Source organism: Kwoniella botswanensis, chromosome 1 (assembly GCF_036426115.1).
Source record: "Kwoniella botswanensis chromosome 1, complete sequence".
Taxonomy (NCBI): Eukaryota; Fungi; Basidiomycota; class Tremellomycetes; order Tremellales; family Cryptococcaceae; genus Kwoniella; species Kwoniella botswanensis.
The window spans coordinates 16,612,144-16,637,624 of record NC_088599.1 but is presented as its reverse complement, the minus strand read 5'-3'; the positions used below and the strand labels follow the sequence as shown (position 1 = coordinate 16,637,624).

Sequence of the window (25,481 nt, the reverse complement as noted above, 5' to 3'; positions counted from 1 at the left end):
ATACTAGTCAAATTAATTCATGGATAACTCAAATCGACAATATCATTAGTAAGCATTAACCAACATTCCAACCATTCCAATCTCTCGTCTTTCATACCTTCTTTTGGTTCTTCGGCACTGAGGATCTCTTGAACAGCATTAGATACTCTACAGGGATGTATACCTAACACCAATTCACCCGTAGTGGGATGTTCGAGCGATTGTAACAATGGAAATGGCGAACTGTCATCTAACATTAAGGTGTCGTCCATTGGATTTGTAGAATTTGTAGCTCCTCCAGCTCCTCCTTTGAGGAGATTGAGTGATAAGAGCATTGGTACAGTCAATGGTGCGCCGTCTATACCGATACAATAAACAACATCAGTCCTCAACTACCACTTCGATTCCTATTCGTTACTCACTCTCATCAAATGCCCTGAAACAAAATTGGGGACAACCATAAGTCCTTGAATAGACAATATATTCTTCAATATCCACTCTCCGTCCCCTTTGATTTGGGGTGATAGACGAAGGAACCGCAGCAGCTTGATCGGGTATATCATCTTCCAGTCCCTCTTCTTCTACTATTACAGCTTCTTCTACCTCTTCTCGCGAAGCAGAGGAATTGGGGGTAAGAATGTATGGGATGTATTTGGTTAATTTCCTATACAAGTATCCTTGATGCGGAACCCACTGTTCCGTACATGCAAGTATAAGACGATTAGCCATGTCATATAATTTTCTTCTTTCCACTCTTCATCTCAGTGAAGTTACACGATCACTCACTCGATGTTCAACCCATCTCCAACCTCTGTTCCTCTTCCTTACACTCACCTTCAGCTCATCCTCATTGGCCGAAGGTGCACATGAATTATCGTCGTACTTTTGTAGGAAATTCGAACATGCTCCCGAAAATGATTGATGGGATTCGAAAGGTAAAGAAGATACAGATGAGTTCGGAATATCATCTCGATTCGCTATCATCAACAAACAGAAAGTTTAAATGAGCAAGCATGCATGAATTGATTGATTGTTTGATACATTTTGAGAAGGAAGGAATCGTGTATATGCAAGCTTTTGATATATATACTCTCAAACAGAGATCGTAAGAGATAGATTGAGAAATTCAAGGTTGTAGTTGGATCAAGAGGAAGAGCGTAAATAAAACATCCACACTAACTCTTATCTTTCTTTCCTTTCTTTCCCTTCTTCTTCTTTTTCTTATTCTGTCCTGTTCCCGAACCTTCCCCACCACCAGTCCCATCGGTACTGCCATTTACGGTCGATTCTTCATGTTCACTAACATTTCCACTGACCGTACCGCTTGCCGAACCTGAACCTGAACCTTCTTCATCACCATTCTGATTTTGAGGATCAGGCGATAACAGATTAGCATCTTTATCGGACATATCGACCGTAACATTTATCTGTTCTTCTTCCGTTGTGACTGTCTTGGGCGTAGGGTCAATCGGACTAGTCTCTTCGATGGTATCCATCAAATTCTCCGGCTGGTTGTTCGAGTTTGTTTTGATATTTGGATTCTCACCAACAGTCAATTTTTTACTTTGATCTATTTGTACACTATCCTCAGATTCACCTCTGAATCCCACAGGCTCAGCTACGAGATTACCATTATCGATCTGGATCAATATCCCATCTTGGGTATTACCACTGTTGCCATTTGTGGGAGGTAAGCTGATGGTGTTTTGAGCAGGGTTGTTGGGAGTTGTGTCATGGGTGTTTGATCGCTATAACAGGTACACCAGCATATATTAGCTCATCAGACGTTACAGAATGTATACAGAGATGCAGTAAATCACTCACAGATGGACGTCGACTGAAGGCGTTGATCACTCTTCTCCTTTCGATAATACCACCTATAATGGCCGTTAGCAACCGTTTCTAACATTTTTTCCGCTGATATGTCACTCACGCATCACAGCAGCTGGACCTGATCGCTTAGCCATCTTCTTCGAGTGATTATCCTCATATCGATCCGTCTCGTCGACCTATAGCGTATAATTAGCTAGGTTTCATCTGCTGTGAAAGGGACAAAAGGAAGCTCACGATTTCTTCGCCGATTATTCTGCGAGAATATCAGCTATCGCCTTCTTCACAGTTACCTAGCTAACTCACTCTTCGATCAGATCTTCCACTAGATTTAGGCCCGAACGTTAGCTATGACCCCCACATTTGAGTTGAAGTTTGGTTTTCAACTTACAACTAACGATTCCTATTGCACCACCTTTCTGGCCTGGAGTTTCACTGATCAATAACAAATGCGCTCGTCCAGTTTGGAAATAGTCCAAAGCTTGAAAACAGTTGATATCTGGTTTAGCTTCGGGTAAGGGCAACAAGGAGAATTTCGACACTGGCCATTCGTCATCGGGATTGTATGTGATCAGCTATAGCGAAAAGAACGGAAACACGAGTAAGTGACAAATGTACTGGAATGTAGCAGTATGGTACGTTGACATACCCTCTTGACCAATAACATTCCAATGAAATTATCTTTCTGTCCAGGTTCATGAATAGGTATTCTTGAAAAGCCAGATAACAAAATCTGATCTATTGCCTCGTGATCCAAGATCTTGTCTGAAGCCAGGGTCAAACAATCTTTGATTGGGGTCATGATTTCCTTGGCGTGCTTGTCATTTAGGGAAAGTACACCATTCAAAATTCCAATCTATAGATTGTCCAACAGAACATATTAGCTGTGCAGCTTTAGTCGTATGAATATCACTCACCTCATCATCCCGAAGTGGTTCCTCACCTTCTCGATGGAATTGTAAGAATGATTTCAATTCGGCTTTCTTGTACCTGAAGAACGAAAAAAAAAAGACAATCGTCAGCTTGGAGAAGATGTACGGGCAACTTCACGGTCAATAGGTAGGAGATGAGATAGTATTGCCAGACTCACGTATGACCCTCGTCCGTACCCAATATATAATCTAGCAACTTCGCAGTAGGCCAAGCAATAGGTGAAAAGAGAATCATGAAACACCAGACCATCGGTGCACAAGCTCCTCCGATGGCTAGACCGTATCGTACACAAACCTATAAAAATAGGATAGATTGAAGAATACCATCAGCTATCTATGTAGCTCACAATAGTAAAGATGGATGAAGCTGGACAGCAGAACTAACAGCTTGTGGAATGATTTCACCGAAAATGACAATCATAGTAGTCGATACAATGACAGCATATAATCCACCTCCTAGAACATCGTCTAAGAAGATCGGTAAAGACTCATTCACAATCTATATCAATCGAGACACATGGACCAAATCAGTAAATTATCTTTTCTGTTGATGTGGTGAGGGTGAAAAGAATGGAGTAGGACATACAACGTTACTCAACAACAAAACCACCAATACCCAATGTCTACCTCTCGAAAGCAATTTCAACACTTTCCCAGCTGCCTTTCTTTCTTTGGGGTTAGATGAGGATGTAGCTAATACTCGTAAATTCAGATCGTCCGAACCCATTAACGCTAATGTCAATCTATTTCATCCCTCACACATTGTCAGCCTGGCAACCCCCTTCTTCGTTTTGTTATCGACTTACCCAGCAAATACACCGCCTGACAATACGAATACGACACTCAAACCCAATTTCCACCAAAAAGCAGGACTATCGGGTGGATCTTCAGGTTCGATTGGAGGTGGTGCTGCCAGAACCCATTCTTCGGATCGTCTGGGTATAGCATGGAATAGACGGGTGAGGGTGAGTAGGGTCGGTAAAGAGGCTCCAACTCGGAGAGGAGGCATTTTTGATTGATATCCACTCTTGCGAGTTGCAAATGATAGCTGTGAGATATGAGATGGTAGGTGAAGTGATTGAACTGAGTCTTATATCTATGAATGGTATACTCTTGCTATACCAAACGAGATGGTATATTTAGAAGTGCAATAAATTCAATCTCGACATCGTATCGTCATTTTCATTTTCACTTCCTGATATCTTGTCATTTTCATTCTTGTCCTCTGAGCCAAGCGCGTCACCGTGCGTATTCAGCCCACGTGCGATAGTGATCACAGTGATCACCGGGCACTCGGATTACCCGATTGAGTAAATATGACTGCGCACTGACCCCTCCATTCCCCTCCACTTGACAGGTCCACCCCCTCGGTTCACCATACGAGTACAACGTATTCATTTCTCTTTCTTCCCCATTCCCTCTCTTCCTCCCTCACGTCATACATATCCCATCACAGACTGAACGACCCACTCAAGACACGGCGTAAGAGATGATTGATCACGATTAGTCATTTCGCCATCATATCACCATGTCCCACTCTCACCCTGTCCTGCCTACCAAACCTATCTCCCTTCCTTACTCCCACTTCTTCACTTCACCCATTGCGCCTTACGCTCCCACCCTCAGGATCAAGATCATCCCTCATCTACTCATCCAATCCCCACCGCTGTCTCCATCGGTGATCGGCAGGAAACTAGAGGGATGTACAGAGGTGGTGATGCCTGTCGGAGGGAAGGTACCAATAACCCTCACAGTGGACAAGGATGTATTGGGGGATATTGGTGTGGGAGAGGGGATAGAAGGTCGTGTTAGAGATCTATTCATGTACAACTTCAAAGTAGTAGGTCACATACCGTCCAGGGCAGATATGTTGCGGATGAGATACACTGATGAGATTACTCATGAGGTTAGAATCATTCCGCGCTCGGCTTATCCCCATTAGAGCCAGTGATCGACCCGCCTTCCACCTCTGTTGTTACCTCAAAATTCACTACCTTGATCCTCAATCCTTTGACAGCCTGCCCCACTAAAAATGTCTTGTTCAAAAACCTTATACCGTCAGCATCCCCTATTGCATTTTTAACCGGTGTCGATATATTCTACGAATGGGTTGTAAACAGACCTAACAGCCCTATCAAGCGCAATCAGCAACTGCAGGAGGATCAAGGACAAGAAGATCAAGAGCATGATGAGGACATACTGTTCATCCATGAATTGGATATTGTTCATGGGGCTTCCTCTCAGTATAACAATTCTACCTCACAGGGAGTCCAGGCTCGTAAGTCTCATTTCAGTGCAGGAGAGGCTTTATGATTTGCTAATTCGAAAGCGCCTTTCCCTGGCACTTGTTTCGTAGGTGATCTAGTCGTGACTCCTCAACTTGACATTCACAATAACTGGCTCCTGACACAGGTACGATCGTCCATTGATAGACTGATCAGGGAGCAGTTCATCCGGTGAGCCAAAGAGGATTTACCTCACCATAGAGATATTGTATACCTGACACTATACTCTAGCCGCTTCCCACTTATATTCGACGGTGGTCTACTGTCTGTGAGTTCTATCAGACAGGCATTTACCAGGAACTGACTCGAGGACTCATTTACAGTATTCATCCACCCTCCATATTCCCCGAGGTATCCCTAGCGCTCTGACTCATTTACTCCACCTTTCAAACATGTACAATACGCCTCTTCGACAGGAGATGAACCAGCTCCTCAAACCCATCTCTCTCCATCAAGAAGAGAAGTTATATAGCATGGTCAGAGGAGGTTCAGAGCTCCAAGCCAGAAGGGGCAAAAGAAAGAGCATTCCTCAAAGTCAAATTCAGAGCCAAGGCGAACAAGGACCTTCATACCCGAGTAAGAAGAAGAGACAGTCTGATTCACCTGAGGTGGAGTTTATGGATCCCTCCGACCGCTGCCATGCTTACCTAGAGCAGGTGATGCATAAGCGAAGAGAATGGGACGGAGAGGGGAGTAATAAGACGGAGAAGAAGTTGAAAAGAATCATTGGAGATGTGCTGGGACAGATCGGTCGATCCAATTTCGAGTATAGAAGGAGAAAACCTGGGAAGATGTCATATAATAAGATCAAAGTGAGTGATGTTAACATATCTTTAGACCTGGCTGAGTTCTGATACATGGTCTTTCACAGTTGGTCTCCAACGGTACAGAAATCTCAAAGGAAAACACGTCATTCTCCACTGCTCAACCTCATATCAAGGTCGGAAACCCATTTTCTATCCCTCAGTCTTACCCGGAGATAGACAAAGTTGGAGATACAGAAAGTATCGCGGCTTACTCCTCCGGGAACGAACTCCTAATCGATCAGGAAGACGAATACCAGCCATATGAGGAGGATGACGAGCTCTTGCTGGAAGGTCCACCTTGCCACGATGGACTGATCGGTCAAGAAGATGAGAATGATGATGACAAGGATTTATTGCTGATCGAAGAGGATTTTGGGGACCAAGAGGATGAGGAAAAAGAGCTGGGGTTATTGATCGATAAGGATCGAGCGGAAGAAGCTGAATTGATGAAGGAAGAGAAGACGATGGGAGTAAGTTTTTACTGTTTCATTCTACCGTTGATTTTATTAAAGCACTGACTTCCAAGTATAGCTATCTCCTGAACAAGTTCCCACGAGCCATGACTACCATCATGAGAAATATCATCAGAATGGTCAATTCCCTTTCATTCAATTTAACAAATCCCACGCGACCATTGACCACGAGCTTCGGAGGCCTCTTCTCCACATGGACCACACAGTGCCTCAATGTGTTGACGGAGAAGACAGTGAAAATCAGCTGCTCATCGACAAAGACCAGTATGATCATCTACCGATGAGCCACGGACAGATATGGGGTACGTGCTCGTTTCAAGCAGGAGAAGACGTGGGGGAGAGTGACGATGAACTGTTAATTTGATTTCTTTTCATGTTCATGTTGTACATTAAATTGTAGAGGGACATTCGATTTTTGTACATACTTAGTTCTCATCCATATTACCCATACCCACTCATAGATTATCATCATCTATCACACTCATCATCGTATTCCTATGTAACTCGTACTACCATGGTCGTATCGGAGACCCCGGATCATCCCGCTCGTTCGCAAGTCAGGAACAACTTTAGAAGCTGAAACGTCACGTCACAAAATTCATCCTCATAACAGAACAAAAGCATAGCCTTTTTTTTCTCTGTTGGTTTTTGTCTTTCTTGCCACCTTCAATTCATGACATGGTCTGTACAGTATTTCTGAAATGAGTAATGACCAACGTATAGGACGATCGGAACTAGCAGACCTAGAGGTATCTCTTTGGCTTGGCTCGAACCTTATATAATTGCCACCTTAACGAGAATATCATCGGATCATCATCATCATCATCGCATCAGTGAAGAACAAGGAAGGGCATACAGGGCACGTGCCATCGTTGGTCAAACATCTTCTTCCTCCATCATCGATAACTTATCTGCTAGAATGGACAATAAATCAGTGTAGGCATAGGTATTGGACAAATGAAGAAGGACATTGAAGGGTTCAACAAGTGAAAGTGAACATCATCAAAGTGAGTCTGGGTTCCGTCCTTTCTCTCCGTAGTTGGTCGCATCATACACACATACACCCAGATACCCCTTTACCATGTGTATCATCCACAGTACCACACCGTAATCGGAAGTTGTAGAAACAATCATACTCATCGCCCTTTACTTTGCTCCTTTGTCATGGTGAAAACGGATTATCATCCATCAAAATCATCAATTTCATGTCACTGTAAAATCATAGTTATAACACTTTCAGTTTGACCTATCTCAAACGGCTCTTCGTTCTTCCTCATACTTCCGTCATTGTCATATAACACATGTACAGAAGCAGTATACTCCGATCGAGAATAGATGTACTAACACTACTCCCTACTGTTTTCATAGGACTTCCCCAAGGAAAAATTCAAAACCTTTCTTGCTATATACCTCAGAACAATGGGTTTATTATCGAGGTTCAAACATTCTTCACCCTCTCCTTCAACCGCATCAGCATCATCATTGAAACAGCCTCAGCCCCGGAATGAGACAACTTCCACATCCACGCCAAGACCCTCCACACCAACATCTACTACCCATCTATCGCCCAATCTCCATGACTCTCCATCGTCATCGAGATTGGCCAGACCGACAATCCCACCACCTTCCCCATCTAGTAACTCAATAACTTCCAAGTTGGCCAAATCATTCAAGAAAGATAAATCTAAAGGCAAAGAGAAAGCAAAGGAGAATTTAGTAACAGGTTTACCATATGAGTCTCATTCACAAGCATCCTTACCTATTCCCCCACATCCAAGATCAGTTTCAGGATCGGGGATAGTTTCTGCTCCTAATTCACCATCAAATACTGATCGAAGACCGCCGAACGGTAGACAGAGAAGATCGACATTACTCTCTTTTGATCCTCCACTCCCTCCTCAGCCCAGCTCTCCATTAGCTACTACGCATCCTCTTTCTGCCCATACTCGGCGTCAGGATCCTGGTCCAGAAGAGCATATTTTCGATGATGATCACAATCACGATCAATTCGATTCCCCATCGTCATCGGCCAGAAGAAAAGATCGAGTAACCAGCGGACAATTTAGACAAGTTGGTGGGATATTGGGTCAGCTCAATTTCGAAGTTGATCATGATCATGATCAACCTGGAAATCCACCTCCTGAAAAAGTGTTGAGAACCAATGCAATTGCGCCAGTTATAAATCCCACACCGACCGTCGTGGCAAGCAACAGCAGAAACGATGTCAATGGTGATCTTGAGATAGATGGAGGGGTTAGAGGTATGACACCTTCAATCACTGATGAATCGATTGTTATCGTAAATAAAGATGAGATCTCCCAGGAAAATAACACCTTCTTGGAGATCTCTTCGACGGATCACGATCACAACGAGGCAAATAAGATGGAATTGCTGGAATCAGCAGAAAAGAAAAACAAGTTTTGGAAGAGACAGAGGAGGTCTAGTAAGAGTATTGCGGACGGAAGTGAGATTGAGAGGGTATGTCACCAATTCGCTTTTCATCCAATCACTCGCCAAATCTAGTGGTTGTCATTCGTGATTAGCTGACATGTACTCGACAATTGATCAGTCCAACTCTCCCACACCTCGCCGTAACTCCCGAAACGACACTTCCCTTGACCTCACAGCCAATCGCCCATCCCTCGATTGCTCCCAACCTGAAGCTCGTCAACCTCGTCCCCAGCAACTCCGCCGACCTTCCTCCTCATTTTTCCACAATCCCTTTACTCGTTCGTTATCACGTACATCTCTGGCTCTAGACGACAATTCAAAACCTGACGATGGGTCATTCCAGTTAAGAGGTTTCAGACATGTATCTGGTATGATGGAGGTGGAGGGTGCAGGAGAATTGGAGAATTACTTGGCTCACGTCAGAAAGGAGCCTAGATCATCTATATCTTCAGGTGATCTGTTAACTTCACCTATGGTCGGTAACAACGAAATTCCTTCACCATCAGCTTTGACTAGTACTAGTCCACCTGTCTCGTACGCCAGTACACCGCGCCAACCGCCTACTTTCCCTATATCCAGACCGGCAAGTATAGCCAATTCCCTAGGTTCAGCTACTGGAGATGAGTTTATTTCAGCTACGAAAGTCAGTGTGGCAGCGTTCAGAAAAGGGATCAGAAGACCTAGTGAAAATTTAGTTACGATGAGCGATTCGGGACATGGCTCAACAACTGCTTTGAGGAATATATCAGGTCAACATCCCTCTTTGTCCGCTAATGGTAATGTAGGCGGGATTGACGGCGATCTGGACGACGAGGATGATGTACCCCTTGGTACGATTAGAGGTAAAGATATGATGAGAAGAGAGAAGAGTTCTCAATCGTTATCAAGTATGAGACACATAGGTATTCCTTCAGTGTCAAAACCGAACGATAGAATACCCTCTACGATGTTCGATCAATCGGAAGGGAAAACTTCACCTTCTCCGGCCGTCCCCAGTAGACAACTCAGTCCCGAAGTAATCGATAGGAAGAATACACCAAGTCCTAATCCAAGTGTGATCGAGAGGAGCTTTACGCCAAGTCCTAATATATCTTCATCCGATATAACACGCAGAGGTAGTCCCGCTTTGGGTAGACCTCAGGATATACCTAGAAAACCTAGTCCGAACCCAGCACTTAGCTTTACGGTACATAGGCAGAGACAAGGTCATACGAGGAATGGTGGAGGTTCTGGGGGCAGTGGGTTCGTGGTCAAAAGCACCAGGTTGACCCGAGATGACTTATTGCCCAAGAACGGAGCACAAACGCCAGATGATAAGCCTGGATCACACATCTCTTCTACGAGTGGTCGATCCACACCTAATCCTCAACAAACGGACCAATCGAAACCTGCGGAGGGCGGAGGAGATTTCGTTTCTTCGCCTGAAGAAATCGAACCTATCGATGGATACTTCTCACACCTCGCTCCTCTGATTCATGACCAACCTGCTCCGTCAACAACGTCAAATAGAGATATATCGCTTTCCCCGGCACGCTCTTCACGGGAAACGCCCAGTCCGACTCGCGCACCTGGCCCACCCATTGCTCCCCTTCCTCTACCGCAGGCTGACGATACTTCCACCGCATTTCTCAAACTCCCTCTTCCGCCTGATCAGATGCCTGATACTCCCCCTAGACAACCGTCCGAACTTCCTCTTTCCCCTCCCAACAGAAAGAAACTGTCGTTACTGGAAGAACCGATGAAAATCATTTCTGGGTTATGGACATCTCCGACGACAGACGATGGATTTGATCCTGCTTTTGTACTTTCCTCGATGGACGCTTATGGAGGAGATGAGCAGAAAGTAGACGAACCTACCAAGTCCTCTCAAGCTACTTTGGCAAAGGTGCAGACTACTGCACCTAACACGGATGTGGAAGAGAAGGTACGATCACCTTTATCTCAAAGATTGGCAGGCATAGCTTCATCTGCAAGTACGAGTAACCTCTCGAAGCCTTCTCTAAGTCATATCAAGACAAGCGAAGGGGATAGAGATGATGGATACTCGACCGAAAAGATCAAATCACCCTTGTCTGATTCAACCATATCACCCATCACCACCACTACGACTGGTGTGCCGAAAGAAACATTTGAATCGAGTTTTGCCCGAGCGAGAAAACCTTCCCACAAGTTTGAAGACACGGAAGAAAGTGACGAGGAGAGTGAAGACGAAAGTGGGACGGTGGAAAGTTCAAGTACGACCCCACAATCGAAAAGTAAAATCAAGACCAAATCTCAATCGAACTTAAATGGCAGAAAGAGGAATAGTGTTGAGAGGAGAGTACCTCATGGACCTAGGAAACCATCTATCAATAATCGTAATCGGAAACGTGTTTCTTCAATGTTTGATACCAATCCTTCTGCTATACAAGCTCGGACGGTGAATGGGAATGGGAATGAGGATGACGATAAACCACTTGGACAGGATAGGAGAGTAATTGGGAAATCACCTAGCGTTGCTAATCTAGGGATAGGTGGCATGCCCAGATCTGAAAGTGCTCTTGGTATCTCCACAAACTCAACTAGAAGGGATAATCCGCCTGTTGGACAGAGACCCAAGACTTTAATGGAACTAGGACCCATCGTCCAGCCGTTGAAGGATCGTTCGTCCAACCATCCTACTTCTCCCATCGCTTCTACTCGACCAAAGCCAACACCAAGTTCATCTTCTTATGGAAGACCTCCATCATCCCACGACAACGAAAAGAAGAGATCTACCTCCTCATCCTCAACGACTGTACCGACGATAAAGCGATCTCCTGCTCAGACGCTGATCAAAGTTCCTCCTGAGGTAGAAGAGAAGAGGAAGACTTCGACTGCCAGTCCGGATAGTTCCCGGTCTGCCACGACGGGTGGAAGTGTCAACTATCAGCCTTTGACTCCCAAGGAGTCGGAGAATAGGCGGTTGGTAAGGGATCAAATGCCTTCAAAGGCTAATAAGCAGGTCAGTTCAATTATCATCTGGTAGACTTATAGGTGCTGATCGTACATTTTCCTTCAGTTGACATACCAAGAGCCCAAGGCCGACTCGGTCACTACCAATCATACCAGACAACGAAGCTATTCCTCTATGGGTCAAAATCAACCTCAACCCCAATCTCAAGCTGTTCAGTGGAATATGAACATGAGCTACGATCAGAATCAGATGGCTATGATGGGTCAAATGCCTCAGATGGGAATGGGAATGGGAATGCAGGGGATGGACGCTGAAGCTATACGGTGAGTATATACACATAATTATCTGATCAGCTTTTCTGCTTTCTGAGTAGCCAGCTTCCGTCATTTCAGTATTGGCTCATGCTGACGTCACCTTCCTCCCATAGCAACATGATGAAACAGCAATGGCAAATGCAGTTTATGGCTGCTGCCTTTCGAGCTTCAGAGGAAGAATGGGAAAGAGCATCTTGCGTATCTGGTCAAACCAACCATACTCTGCCGGCTTCTTTTGGTCAAGCATCAGGAGGGTACGCTGCACAACAACCCTATTCATCTATGCCACAGATGGGCTGGGGAGGAATGATGGGACAATTCCCAATGGGAGGATATGGTTATCCTCAAGGTCAAGGGTTGTTTCCTAATCCCAATCAATTATACGGATACAACATGCCACCTCAATCGCCTGGACCAGGATTTGGTGGATCTCCCTCTCAAGGAGGGATGTACTCTTATGGAACCGGTGGGGGAGGTGCTCAATCGGTATTCGGAGGTGAATTCGGTCCACCGCCCATCACGCCTTCTCAACGATTCATGAGCAGTACTCCACCTCAACCGTCATTGCCTTCGAATAGTCAACAGGAGATAGCGAGAAATACGAGAGGTAGATATAATTCCTCAACACAATCACATTCGCAATCGGTATATATACCTTCGAATCTGAGTTCGGGAGTGAACGCCTCGCCTCCTCCGCCTAGTAGTTGGGGACGACGAACAGGATCGGGAGATTGGTCGGATCTACCGCAGGGACAAGGACAGGGCCAGGGAAAGAAAGTCAGACCACAAACTCAATTTATCAATTAATCGATATGGCTACAAATTCAACCGAATCATCGACAATAATCAAACTTACGAAAACACATAATGTACGAAAACGACCCAAATTAACTTTAATGTGCATAACGAAACTCCTCATCGACATCACTGTACAACTACATCATAACACAATCATATCAAATTATCCTACTGCTTGTACATAGTAAAGATTCATCTCACTCATCATATTTCACTTTTCATTCTTTCTACTGCATTTACTCATTTCATTCCTTGGTTATTTCCACGTGGACGTTCTGTCTTGCCTACGATTCGATGTTTCATCCTGTCTCACTTAAGTAATCAATTTCCACACTATGACATTTGATGATTCCATTGATACGTATGCATGAAACTCTTGAATCCCTCCCTTGAACCTCTCTGCCCCTTGTGGTTGGTTAATACATATAGACATCTCCTCGATCGTCCTTTCATTGACTCATCAATGATTATCCACTGCCCCTACTTCGAAGGAGGTCTGATTGATGGTAAGTCTGGGATCTGAACGAGTAATTGTGAATGTACAGTTCAGTATTCATTCCTCTTGCGTGGCTCTCGACTTGTTATGTATTGTGTATAGTACATCTCAATCATTCGTTTATTTATCTGTTTTATACCAACTCTCCTGCACTAATTTACTCACTGTAATAATAAAGCTCTTGAAGAGTCTCTGCATTCATATTACATACTAAATAATCTCGTTGAGCTTGTAAACTCTCTCCGCGCCGTATATCCTCCACGAGTTCATATATAAGATACCATGATGATCAATCGTATACTCCTTTTATGTCTGTGTGAGTGGAATCGTATATCGTATATCCCACCGGAGTACTCTAAGCTAACATAATGAGTATTTTATTATGGTATCACTATCTCTGTTGAAATCACACAGCTTCTGTGACATTTTCGCAAGCAAACCCAAACCCAAACGGTAATAACACGATGAGACATTATGATAAAAGGGACAATTTCGATTATACACCATTGGTATCGAAAGATAGTCCACAATATAAGGAGATTCATTATGTGAGTTTGTCTCATCTCGTTTTACCTCACCTGATCCAATTCTATCATTCGCTGTGTTCTTATTGTGTCTACTGTATGTGTACTGGTAAGTACTGATTATCAGGTGCTTGGTGTAGAGCGATAAATGGAATAGTCATTGGATAATGGCCCCCGTCGGCTCCCTCGCCTACACGCAAAAAGATAAATTACAAAAAGTATTTAAGGATATTGGAGATGGTGAAGGAGAAGCTGGAAAAGTCACTAATAAAGCTGAATAGCATCTATATAATGCTCAAGGTGAGGAAACTACCATTCAAGTTGACCAAGCTGGTATATCGGAAAATGCGGATTACACATCTAAAGATGATGGTTTATGGTAAGTTCAAAATATAAGCTAATCCATGTAAACAAGTGTCAGGGAAATTGATTTGTTTTTCTACTATATGATATTATCAGGTGGTTTGCAGGATTGGAAGCTGCCGCCTTGAAGATGGGAGGTTATTTCGGTTTAGATCACGATAAGATAACTTGGGGTGATCCCGTCAAAGCTTTCAAAATGTTGACCAATGAAAAAGCCACTTTCGAAGCTGTAAAAGACAAAGATCAACTTAGTGAGTGGACGATCACGATAATTCACTGCTGTACTTCTGCTTTTTCCTCTTGTTTGTGGATATACAGCATGGGGAATCAGCTGACCTGATCGCTATTGTATTTGTAAATTCAGAGAAAATATTCAAGCGATCCAAAGATATCCCAGTCATAATGGGAACAGGTCAACACAGTGATGATCAATTAAGCCTAAGTACATGGTCATGGTACACTATCCTGGAATATACGGGACAAGGTCTAAAGACTTCAAATGATAAAGTAATACCGAATGGGTGAGTCTGTATTCCTTCTACACATACTTCAAGTGAGAACAACATACTGTAAGAGCTAATTCCCATGCTGTATTTGTATTGCATGTTCAGAGTAAGATATTGGAATAGCTACGAGAATGACGAAGATATAATCAACTTTGATTCATTCTATGAACTCTGTCAAGAAGTGGTCTATCTAGATGCTCAATCCTAGTTCTGATCCTGTATCAATCGAGAACCAACCTCTTGTACGGCGCATTTCTTGAATATAGTATACGTCTATGCATCCTTCTGTCAATCATGTATAGTAGTGGAAGATGAGATCGTGTTCATCGAGCGTGGCAGTTTTGGTACCAAAATCCTCTTAATACATATCGTATTTGGATGCACTATCGCGTCTGCAATCAATGATGTGGTCGTCAAGTCGAACCTCTCTGCTGTCACACGATACGTGTTGGCCTGCTCCTTGCATCCATCGACCCTTTCCCAACGGCGACGATCCAACATGTCAATGATCGTTTCCCTTGTCTGACTCCCTACTGAATCAATGAAATCCTTTCTCTTTCTCATATTCCCCTAAACAAGCGGATCCTGATACGAAAGGATTGCAGTGAAAATATGAAAGGGTAGTGTATCCCCAGTACGAGAAAAGGTAAAACGGACCAATCTCGTCGGAAATGCAGATTCTGAGATACTGTACATTACCATCGATCTAACCTCATCTGGCAAATCTTTCACTTTCCTTGTTAACAATTACTTTCCATCTTGTCACTAATTACAAATCTGCCTGATTTACAATCCTACCGTGTGAAGTATTATGATGTTCTCTCATCAATCCCGTCACCTTTATGGTGAGTATTGTGCTGTATATCAGCCTCAGCAGCCATTCATGATTCTTTCGGATAAGTTACTGATCGAATTTTTTAATTATGGGTTGTAGAGATCCTAAGCTTTCTTGCGCTGGCGCAAATCTCTTTAGGAGCCGTCTTGATGCCCCGAGACAACTCCCTGCCGAAATTATGTGATGATAAAGGATTGACTGCATCTATATATCATGAGCGTTAGTGAAGTTAACTTTTCTCATCATAACTTGCGACCTTTTGGCTTTTTCTGGATCAATTTCCATGTGACCGCTAGATATCGTAGAGAATACTGATATGGTACCATTGAAATCACACTAGATAATAACGAATGGGATACAAGTTGGCTAGGAGCAACCTTAGGAGCTTTCGCCCGTGCCGATCCAGATACTTTGAAAAAAATGTATTCAGTCGATGGTAAACCAGTTGATAAATGCGATGCAAAGTATGATAAGGCCACTTTCAGATTGACGAAGACCGATGGTGGGATATTCGAAAAAGAAATAGCATATAGTGATTGCCCTGATGAGACTGATTGGGAAAAGGATAACTGGTGAGTAAATACTTGACTGGGATCGTCAATCCTGTCTCCCCATGAGATATGCTCCGATTTGTATCCTATTTGCTCATGATCTCATTGTATATAGGCTCGTATCGGGATTCGAAGCTGCCGCTATCCAGATGGGAGGATACCTAGGACTTAACGCCGATTCAATAACTTATGGTGATCCTACAGACGCATATTATATGATAAGCGGTAAACGACCCGTTATCGATCATTTCTCTGAAAAGAATCCGAATGATGATACCGATAAGGATAAGATAACAGAAGCCGAGGAAGCGGAAAAGAAGAGAATGTGTGAGTCAAATTCCTATATTATTGACTAGTGTAAATGTCCCATTCAATAATTCATGTATTTCGATGTTATTTGCAAATGTAGTCGATCTGCTCAAGAAATGCGGCGAAACGCCGATTATAGTTGGTACAGGTGCAGATCCGGACGATGACAAGGATAGTGGTAATCTACGAAAATGGACTTGGTACACTATCACCTCTGTCATTGAAGACGATGGGCAAAATTATAAAGATTCTAAGTGAGTGGGTTTACTTCAATCGACCCGAGCTGGAGGATCAAAAGACGGATTGTTACGTTCTTGCCCTGCTCAGAACCCCTGACCATCGGCTGATATGTCAACTATTGACTGCAGGATCGTATTCTGGCATGCCCGGGCAGAGATGGAAACGGATGTCAAGTTTTCTTCGTTCTTCGACGATATAAGAAAAGTCGTTCATTTCGAGTAAACAGTTCCTTGGATTGACAGTATAGTTCATGCAAGATACCCATATCATCCTCAGTATTTAGTATTCAGTGAATTTTCAAATTTAGAAGTTGAACCTTTCTCTGAGAGATTGACCCATTTCCTTGAGAGTATCATCGACTGATCGATACTTGAGACCAAGGACACGCGTGGCTTTTGACCCATCGTGTATGATCGCATCCGAGGCAAGCTTCTTCTTGAATTCAGCATCGTCATTACCCTTAGGGATATTCTTGAGGTCTGGGAAATCTCTGGCGATTTGCTATACGGTAATCATGGGACTGTCAGCTGAATCACTGTCCATATGGTAGCAATTGCGGTTCATTCTGCTAACGCATACTCACAAGCACATAGTCGTTACCGCTTACCGGTCCGTTACCAGTGATAAACCTTTCTCCGCTAGCTTCAGGAGTAGTCAAAGCGAGCACATGACCAAGGGCAGCTACGACCATTGATCGGATTAGCCGAGATTATCGACGATGAGGCGGCAGACATGTCACGTACTGTCCCGAACATCTACGTAGTTCATACCACCAGCTGGAAGATCCTTTTCGGTTTTTTCACCCTTGAGCCATGAATAGTAGACAGCTGGTCATCACGGAATAAGTCAGATTTCGCCTTCTAAGGGAGACTGAGGAGGATCGAGCACCCACCAACAGAGGTATTGAGTGATTCCGGGCTATCACATTGATGGATAATTGGACCAAGTACCAAAGGTGGGTTGATTGCTACACCGTCAAAAGATGGTTTGTTGTCTGAAAAGAATTTCCAAAAGGCTCGTTCGGCAAGGGCTTTACTGGCTAAAATCGCAAGTAAGACCAGCCAAAATCAGTACGCGCTGATCGTTTTGTAAAGTGAAGGATGCACACTCACCTCTGTATTTGGCTTGTCCAGAAGCGTTCTTTCCCTGTTCTTCGCATTCTTTAGGGGACACATCATTCCAATCTTTCTCCGTGAATCTGCGCTCCAAGTCAGCATATGAAGCAGGACCACTAAAGATCAGTAAAGATGAACTCACGTATGGGGAGGCTTGATATTTGAGTTCATGACGGATGCAACGGAACTATCATCCGAAGTGGCTTAGCCATTTTGTTACCCCCAGAATGAATGGTAGGAATACTCACCTAGTTACGACCACTCTTTGGACGTTTGGGCTGTATAGATGAACCGTCAGTAATGCATTCTGTACAGCAATCGATCCATCACTCACTTGTTCTTCTTCAGACTTTCAAGTACACCTACTGTACCTTGAATGGCAGGTCTGAAGAGTTCCTCTGGCTCTTCAGCATTGAAGTGGAATGGACTACGATCTCACGTCAATGTATACTCATAGTGAGCTCGTAGAGGCTCCCCTTACCTTGCCATATGGGCAACACCGTCTACTCCTTTTACAGCCTCATCGAAAGCTCCTGCCTGAAAGTATTGATAAGATCAACCATCGCATTTTGAGAATTGTTCTAGCTTTACTCACCTCACCGATATCCTTTACGATAGCATACTCGAATGAGCCTTTCTTATCTTTGAACAAGTTTTTCAAGTATTCTCCTTTATCTTGACTTCGTACTGTTCCTCTAACGTTATAACCTCGATCGAGCAACGCTTCAACAGTGTGCGAAGAGATATATCCTGAAGCACCGGTCACAAGGACGAGAGAACCTGGTTCAATAGCGGGCATTTTTCGTGATCTGTCTATGTAGATGATTTAACTGTCTAACGAAGTGAATATTGGCGTATCTTGCGCAGGGTAGATGTCAACGGGTCGGTCAGAGGGAATGTAAGATCTTATGAGGCTTTGTCTGTTTATATAGGTTGTGAGGATGAGAGATGTGATGTGGAGGGTGGTGGAGGTAGCGTGACCCACGATCATCGTTCCCTTGCGTGGGTTTGACTTTGACTGGCTCATTTCCGTCATTTCCGGTCCGGGGTAGTCACTCACATGGGCGTGTCGGACACCACCGAGAAACGCGTCATCGTTCATGGTTTATCTTCCCAACGAAATCTATTTGAAGGTTGGTACCATGTGGACAGGAATTGTGTGATGATAACCGTCTTAAAGGTATAAAGACTCAGCGGGGTTGCTCGAATGAGCATTGAGGATGAATGACATGAATGGCACAGTAGAAAGAGGCTTTCCAAGATGCACCAGCAAATCCCACATTCAACGTTCGATCAGCCGTACACCATTCACACTTCCTTACTATTCAACTCCCGTACTCTCAAATTCGATCATGATCAATCTGTACGTGTCAATCCCAAGACCGGTCGAATCATCTCAGTCACTCCTACACCACCCAATCTCGGTACCGTCGATCATCCAGACCTCGATCTGAGGGGATTTACAGTTTTACCAGGACTGGTCGATGCTCATGCCCACGTTCTTGTCCATCCGTACACGGAAACTCCGGCATTATATCAAGAACGAGATGAATCCTTGACTGAGCGTATCCTTAGGGCTGGAAATAATGCCAGAGCAGGTTTGAAAGCTGGATTCACCACCTACCGTGATCTAGGCACGGAGAGTGCCCTCAACGCCGATATCGGTGTGAGAGATGCTATTAACAGGGGAATTATACCTGGACCTAGATTGTTCGTCGCTACTGAGGCATTGGGAAGTTCAGATGGTTATCAGATCAGACAGGAGAATAGGATTGGTGGAACGACTGTACCGAGACTATCAGAAGAATGTGATGGTGTTGACGGTGTGAAAGCAGGAGTAAGAAGGAGGTTAGGTGCTGGCGCAGATGTCATAAAGCTCTACGCAGAATATCGAAGAAGGACTTTACGATTCCCTCAACCTACTTGGCCTGGGTCAAAGGCTATAAGATATCCACCATATGCTACAGGTGAAGAAGGGAACCCAATACTCACGCCGATGAACCCACCTTCAACACTCTTCGATCAAGAAGAGATGAATGCGATTGTCCGAGAAGCCAAAAGGGCTAAATGTCCCGTAGCATCACATGCAAGTACGCCCGACGCTGTCATCATGGCTTCCAACGCTGGTGTCACCTCAATTGAACATGGCTCAATGCCCTCAGAAGAATCATTGAAAACAATGAAAAAGAACAATACCATTTATGTGCCTACTTTGTGTGTTGCAGATATAGAGATGAAGAATGACCAGAGATCTAGGAAAGCGGTGTTGGTACATGCCAGAAAGGCGAATGAAATGGGCATCAGGATGGCTACAGGAGGCGATACAGGTGAATCTCCTCATGGGAATAACGTAAGAGAATTGGAATTGTTCTTAGAAGCAGGAATCTCACTGGAAGATACTCTTCGAGCGGCTACGTTGGGAGGATGGGAAGCGTGCGGAGGTGATTGGTGTGGATATCGGTTTGGCTGGGTGGGTGAAGGTTGGCAAGCGGATTTGGTGGTCCTAGAGGGCGATTTGAGGAAGGATACAGGAGCATTGAGAAGAGTAGAGATAGTGATTAAGGATGGTAATGTTGTTGTCGATGAGGGAATCATAGTAGAGTAATCAAATGTGGACATGTAGAGAAAAGCGTATTCCATACATGCGGAATACTCATATCATTTTTGGGTTACTTCCGGAATTACTGCATCCTTTTTGAATTTCAATATGATATCGATCTATAGATATCCTCTAGTATGTACCCCATTGTATGTCTGATTCCATCTATTGCTTAGCAAATCTCTTGAACAAACTCTCACCCATCTCGGCAGTTGATTCCTCCAAAGATTTGTATTTGATACCCAATACCTTGGTTGCTTTCTCACCATTAAAGAGGTTCATACCCTTTTCGACTTCCTCGTATTCTCCAGGTTTACCCACGGGGACATTCTTCAGATCGGGGAACTTCTTGTGAATAATATCTACCCAGGCTTGACCTATGAGGTATCCTGCTCCAGTGATGAATCGTTGTCCGGAGGCTTCTTCAATGGAGAGGGCGTTGATATGACCTTGAGCGACTACACAACAAACCGAGTATCAGCGTACAAGCTCATGTATGGAAGGGTTGGATGACTGACCATCTTTTACATCTACCCAGTTACCCATGGGGCCAGGTAAGTCAGATTCGGTCTTTTTGCCTGTGGCCCATTGCCAGAAGTAGGCTAGTACATCCACCGATCAGTGACTGTACACAAGTGTAAGGGTTGGTTGACTTACCAACAGAAGTATTGAGTTTTTCGGGAGAATCAACTTGATGGATAACCTCTCCCAATACGAGAGGGGGGTTGATAGCGACCGCATCCCAGGAAGGCTTCTCATCTTCGATGAATTCTAGCCGAGTAATATAAAGCAATAGTCAGTGTCCTTCCATGCTCATCTCGTACTATTCATAGTAATTTGGTCAAGATTCCACTCACTCCATAAAGCCTTTTCAGCCAGAGTCTTCGAAGCTTGATATGCCATTGCCCCTGATGATTTTACACCATTCTTCTCTACATGCGAGATGGAATCTTGATTCCAATCTTCTTCGGTATATCTACGGAAAGAATCACATCGTCAGTGTCAATGGTAGGCATGATGTTTTACTTGTAGCGAAGAGTTGGAACTTACACAACTGGTGGTTTTCTGGATTCCAGACTCATGATAGAAGCTACAGACGAAGTGATCACTACTCTTTTCACGCTAGGGCTAAATGAATACAATCGAGCAACAGTCAGTGAAGATCCGTGATAACAGGGATAGTTGAAGATATGACACGATATGTACGTCATGAATTAACTCACTTATTCTTTTGGATACTCTTCAAGATACCAGTAGTACCCTTCACAGCGGGTCCAATCAGTTCTTGAGGATCTTTGACTCCCTCAGTGTAGAAAGGCGAAGCGAGATGAGCTACTCCGTCAACTCCTTTGACAGCTTCGTCGAAGATCCCATCCTGTGCAACGATACCAAATCAGCATCTAGCCTCTGAACAAACCTTGACGCTTAACACTGTGGGTCAAACACCACTCACTTTGGTAATATCATCAACTAAAACATATTCGAATTCTCCCAAACCTTTGAAGATCTCCTTAAGATACTCTCCCTTAGCTTCAGATCGGACAGTACCTCTCACTCTGTATCCTTGTTGTAATAGCTGTTTGGCAGTATGAGATGCGATGAAACCTGATGCACCTGATACTAAGATCAAATCTCCTTTGGTGATTACTCCCATTTTGTTATGAATGTAATTGACTATATATGTATAACTCGGATGACAGATAAAGTAGATGGTCGAGATGAGATCAAGAATGTGGAATGAGAAAGACTTTCTCGACGATAGACGACTGATTTCCTTATCGGTCTCACTCCAGCCCTACGGCTTTACAGTGCCATCTACAAATAGATCATCGCGTCACCGATTTTCTGTGACGTGACCAGTAGCGTCCAGTCCGCAAATTACGGAATGAGCGGTGGAACCGGTCTTGACCGAAGGTCATGCGAGTCAATCACGTTGTTAATTGCGGTCTGATCATTCCTACGAGTGTGAGAGTACGATGAACAAAGAGATATACATGTACGTTCAAAATCATTCCTATTGCTAAGGTATATATATCCATCGTCTTCCTACCAGTCTGATATAATCCTAGGCATTTGTTTTCCGATTGACATTGTGAGGTAGGAAAGCTACGATACAATCAATAATTAGTCGATTGCCGAGGAACAGGCGAAAATTAACTTACCAATAGCCAAAGTGGATAACCAAGCTCCTCCAGCCTATCCGAATGTAAACAATCAACTGATGTTCATCTATTCAATACATTTGTACTCACGGCTAACCACAATACTCCAGGTGAATCCGAACCATGATACACCGATCCACCCACAATAGGAGCGATTATACTAGCTATCCTACCTAAAGTTGATAGCATCCCACTTGTAGATCCCCTGAACGTAGCTGGGAAAGCTTCAGGTGTGTACGCATACAACAATGCGGCATAAAGTGATTGGAACCAATATTCCATGGCGTTGAATCCGATATTAGCCGAACGTGAGTCAACGAGTTGATACTGTTTTGCGTAGTCATATGATCCACTCAAACATCAGTGAGATATTCACACTCTCAACAAGTTCTGTATGAGGTGACATAACGAAGGAGGTCAATCAACGTACCAACGCCAAAGAAGCTCCCATGAGTGCCGAGGAAATTACCATAATCCACCTTCTACCGAATTTGGAGAAACCTGTTATCCAAGCTGCTACCAAAGTTGCCGTTACACCGGGTGTATCTAGATTTTGCACATCAAGTCAGCTATCTTATGCTGTACCGAATGAACAGCTGTCGATTCCGAACAGGCACACTTACATATCCATATATACGATCTATACGTATCTTCCACACTGCCATCCGCATCTATACCTTTTGCTTTGAGTATGAGAGGCAGGAAGTATCCGGCAAGAGCAAAGGACCAGAACAAAGCCATGTATCTGCACATGGAGTTTCAGTGTGACTTCAAAGTATGGGATTAAATGATGGACTTACGCGATCGCTAAACTAACAAATAACCAAACATATATCCTCTGCTTGAACAATCCTTGTAAATGTCCAAAAGCCTTTTGGAAACCACCTATCGTAACTTTCTTTACCAAATTATCTTCATCCGCAGAAGCTGCAGGTCCGTCAGCAGGATTGTATTGTGCAGGAGGGAGACCTCTCAATCTTCGCTCTTCCGCGTAATCTAACGTTCTGAGATCTTGTATAGTGAGAGTAGGAGGTTTTTCATTTTTGTTGAATATCGATATGGAGTGTAAGACGTCCAATGCATGGGCATCGTGTCCTTTCGATAAGAGGTACTTTGGGGATTCCCGGAATTTGAATACTGCGAATCGACAGAAGAAAATCAAAAGAGTGAAAAAGCCTAGGATCATGATTGTGTATCTCCTATGATCAGAATGTCCGATCGAATTCAGCTATATCATTTGAAGTAGATCAGGTGGAAGATAGACCCACCATCCCATATTGTTACTCCTTGAACAACATGGCGCTTCACTGATATTACATGATTTCAGAGATGTGTCGCAGGAGTACTTGGGTATGAGGGCGAATGCGAGCAAGGATACAGCGACTGTACCGATGGGCTATAAGGGATATAATCAGGTCAACTTGATTCAAGTTGGATGGAAATCGGGTTGACTGACCTGAAATGTCGATAGAGCAGCTAACAAATATCGATTTTTCTGAAATTCATCGAATCAACTTCAACCTGACGACCCATATGCGAACGTGTAACGTACTGTAGGAAGGAACTCTAGGGTTATAGTAGCATCTACGGGGATATTGCCCCCGACCCCCAATCCAATCAAGCAAGCGAGTAGACAAGTCAAGGCATAGTTGGAAGGTACTGAAGTAGTCCATTAGTCAGCACATAACTTTTATGTCAAAGAAGCTGAATGGGCCCACATGCAAAACAGAGTCCGAAAACGGTGGAGAACAGGCAGGTGAAGTTAAAGCACCATCGTCGCTGCGAGCAAAGTCAGCATAAAGGTAAGTATGATAATATGTTAGGCATAGATATACTCACACCGACAATATCGACTAGTAATCCCCAGCCGAAAGCACCAATACATAAACCGAAGTTAAAGGCTGTGGAGAGAGCTCCGATCTGTGAATCTATCGAGCAGGATCAGCATTAGGTTGTTTTTGATATCCCAAAGAAAAAGAAACGTTCGCGCTCACCTGGTACACCCAATTCTTGTTGGATCGCTCCTCCTACCAACCCAAAAGCTTGTGCCCAACCCAGATCCAAGAAATATCCTAATCCACACAACGTGAACACACACCATTGATATCTTCCCATACCCATCTGATCTAATTCTCTATTGATCAACAGAGATTTCTTCTCATATAATGATAAATCCGTAAAATCCCTATCGCCTAATTCTTCACTCGATACTAGATCAGCCATCTTACGGATTTTTACTCTGATTTCCTGAGTGGTCATTCGATTTAATACCCTTCTACTACTTGTTGTCCTGACCCTAGGTCTCTCCGTCCCTCCATACTGTACACTACCAGTACTCCCTGTGAGAGGCTCTCGTTCTGCCATGGCTAATAATGGTATACCGTCTATGTCCAAATCAGAATCTAAGATGTCTTCAAATTCCTCTTCCTCTCCATCGGTCTCGGACTTATCGTCTATTACAGTGATGGGCGGTAAATCCCTTATATATTCTAGAGGAAGCTTGTGAGGAAGAGTAAATAACTCCTCAGAGATGCTTTGCAAATACCACGAAATGGTGGAGCGTTCCCTTTCTCTTTAGGGTTATAGAGATGAAAGATCGGCGCAAAAGAAGTATCGATAAGACTACTATATCATTGAGATCGAAGTCCTCGTGAAGAGAAAAAGTATATACCGGAGTCAACTGTCGATCTCAACCTTTTGACCTGAATGGTAGCGCGATTAGGACCACCTGTAAAATTTAAGATTGAATGATCAACTGTATCAATTGAGTTGCTCAAGCGATATACTTATGTGCATACCAAGATTTCGTTCTTGATGTGATACAGGTCCGTCCCAATAGAGTTCCCTCAAAGCAAACAACCAGAATCTCGTAAACATCCTCTTCTCCTCTCGAGAGGAACAGAACGTCATCATCGCATTTTGATTCAGATCATCTCGATCGAAACACCTATTGGCTATACTCAGCGGAGACCATGGAC

At 43.8% G+C, this 25,481-nt stretch overlaps 9 protein-coding genes across 9 annotated transcripts; 5 read left to right on the top strand and 4 right to left on the bottom strand.

Annotated features, from left to right (window-relative positions):
• Positions 1 to 17: 17 nt before the first annotated feature.
• L199_006297 (uncharacterized protein) lies at positions 18 to 3,750 on the bottom strand (the record flags this gene model as incomplete). Its single annotated transcript, XM_064891997.1, has 15 exons — positions 18 to 337; positions 402 to 672; positions 766 to 956; positions 1,160 to 1,727; positions 1,804 to 1,856; positions 1,913 to 1,988; positions 2,047 to 2,065; positions 2,116 to 2,134; positions 2,201 to 2,384; positions 2,459 to 2,665; positions 2,727 to 2,799; positions 2,900 to 3,036; positions 3,127 to 3,240; positions 3,328 to 3,484; positions 3,548 to 3,750. The coding sequence occupies 15 exons, from the start codon at positions 3,748 to 3,750 to the stop codon at positions 18 to 20; spliced, it is 2,592 nt and encodes an 863-aa protein (XP_064748069.1).
• Positions 3,751 to 4,269: 519 nt separating this feature from the next.
• Positions 4,270 to 6,669, top strand: L199_006296 (uncharacterized protein; the record flags this gene model as incomplete). Its single annotated transcript, XM_064891996.1, has 7 exons — positions 4,270 to 4,581; positions 4,653 to 5,019; positions 5,098 to 5,197; positions 5,258 to 5,294; positions 5,350 to 5,838; positions 5,898 to 6,302; positions 6,364 to 6,669. The coding sequence occupies 7 exons, from the start codon at positions 4,270 to 4,272 to the stop codon at positions 6,667 to 6,669; spliced, it is 2,016 nt and encodes a 671-aa protein (XP_064748068.1).
• A 1,055-nt stretch (positions 6,670 to 7,724) lies between these two features.
• L199_006295 (uncharacterized protein) lies at positions 7,725 to 12,812 on the top strand (the record flags this gene model as incomplete). The annotated part of the gene is made up of 4 exons (XM_064891995.1): positions 7,725 to 8,783; positions 8,875 to 11,739; positions 11,797 to 12,014; positions 12,119 to 12,812. The coding sequence occupies 4 exons, from the start codon at positions 7,725 to 7,727 to the stop codon at positions 12,810 to 12,812; spliced, it is 4,836 nt and encodes a 1,611-aa protein (XP_064748067.1).
• A 951-nt stretch (positions 12,813 to 13,763) lies between these two features.
• Positions 13,764 to 14,711, top strand: L199_006294 (uncharacterized protein; the record flags this gene model as incomplete). The annotated part of the gene is made up of 5 exons (XM_064891994.1): positions 13,764 to 13,847; positions 13,964 to 14,063; positions 14,124 to 14,202; positions 14,283 to 14,437; positions 14,551 to 14,711. The coding sequence occupies 5 exons, from the start codon at positions 13,764 to 13,766 to the stop codon at positions 14,709 to 14,711; spliced, it is 579 nt and encodes a 192-aa protein (XP_064748066.1).
• Positions 14,712 to 15,506: 795 nt separating this feature from the next.
• Positions 15,507 to 16,849, top strand: L199_006293 (uncharacterized protein; the record flags this gene model as incomplete). Its single annotated transcript, XM_064891993.1, has 6 exons — positions 15,507 to 15,537; positions 15,627 to 15,746; positions 15,868 to 16,099; positions 16,194 to 16,405; positions 16,488 to 16,641; positions 16,756 to 16,849. 6 exons carry the CDS (start codon positions 15,507 to 15,509, stop codon positions 16,847 to 16,849), a joined length of 843 nt encoding a protein of 280 aa, XP_064748065.1.
• Positions 16,850 to 16,930: 81 nt separating this feature from the next.
• L199_006292 (uncharacterized protein) lies at positions 16,931 to 18,541 on the bottom strand (the record flags this gene model as incomplete). Its single annotated transcript, XM_064891992.1, has 10 exons — positions 16,931 to 17,128; positions 17,211 to 17,308; positions 17,371 to 17,454; positions 17,520 to 17,666; positions 17,740 to 17,825; positions 17,885 to 17,929; positions 17,991 to 18,020; positions 18,077 to 18,169; positions 18,224 to 18,279; positions 18,338 to 18,541. 10 exons carry the CDS (start codon positions 18,539 to 18,541, stop codon positions 16,931 to 16,933), a joined length of 1,041 nt encoding a protein of 346 aa, XP_064748064.1.
• Positions 18,542 to 19,003: 462 nt separating this feature from the next.
• L199_006291 (uncharacterized protein) lies at positions 19,004 to 20,347 on the top strand (the record flags this gene model as incomplete). Its single annotated transcript, XM_064891991.1, has 1 exon — positions 19,004 to 20,347. One exon carries the CDS (start codon positions 19,004 to 19,006, stop codon positions 20,345 to 20,347), a length of 1,344 nt encoding a protein of 447 aa, XP_064748063.1.
• A 159-nt stretch (positions 20,348 to 20,506) lies between these two features.
• Positions 20,507 to 21,995, bottom strand: L199_006290 (uncharacterized protein; the record flags this gene model as incomplete). Its single annotated transcript, XM_064891990.1, has 7 exons — positions 20,507 to 20,799; positions 20,860 to 20,943; positions 20,999 to 21,112; positions 21,199 to 21,317; positions 21,392 to 21,469; positions 21,565 to 21,716; positions 21,795 to 21,995. 7 exons carry the CDS (start codon positions 21,993 to 21,995, stop codon positions 20,507 to 20,509), a joined length of 1,041 nt encoding a protein of 346 aa, XP_064748062.1.
• Positions 21,996 to 22,406: 411 nt separating this feature from the next.
• L199_006289 (uncharacterized protein) lies at positions 22,407 to 24,867 on the bottom strand (the record flags this gene model as incomplete). Its single annotated transcript, XM_064891989.1, has 12 exons — positions 22,407 to 22,447; positions 22,504 to 22,537; positions 22,594 to 22,830; positions 22,934 to 23,049; positions 23,127 to 23,248; positions 23,304 to 23,702; positions 23,772 to 23,899; positions 23,960 to 23,998; positions 24,056 to 24,162; positions 24,222 to 24,282; positions 24,343 to 24,431; positions 24,498 to 24,867. The coding sequence occupies 12 exons, from the start codon at positions 24,865 to 24,867 to the stop codon at positions 22,407 to 22,409; spliced, it is 1,743 nt and encodes a 580-aa protein (XP_064748061.1).
• Between the last annotated feature and the right edge of the window lie 614 nt (positions 24,868 to 25,481).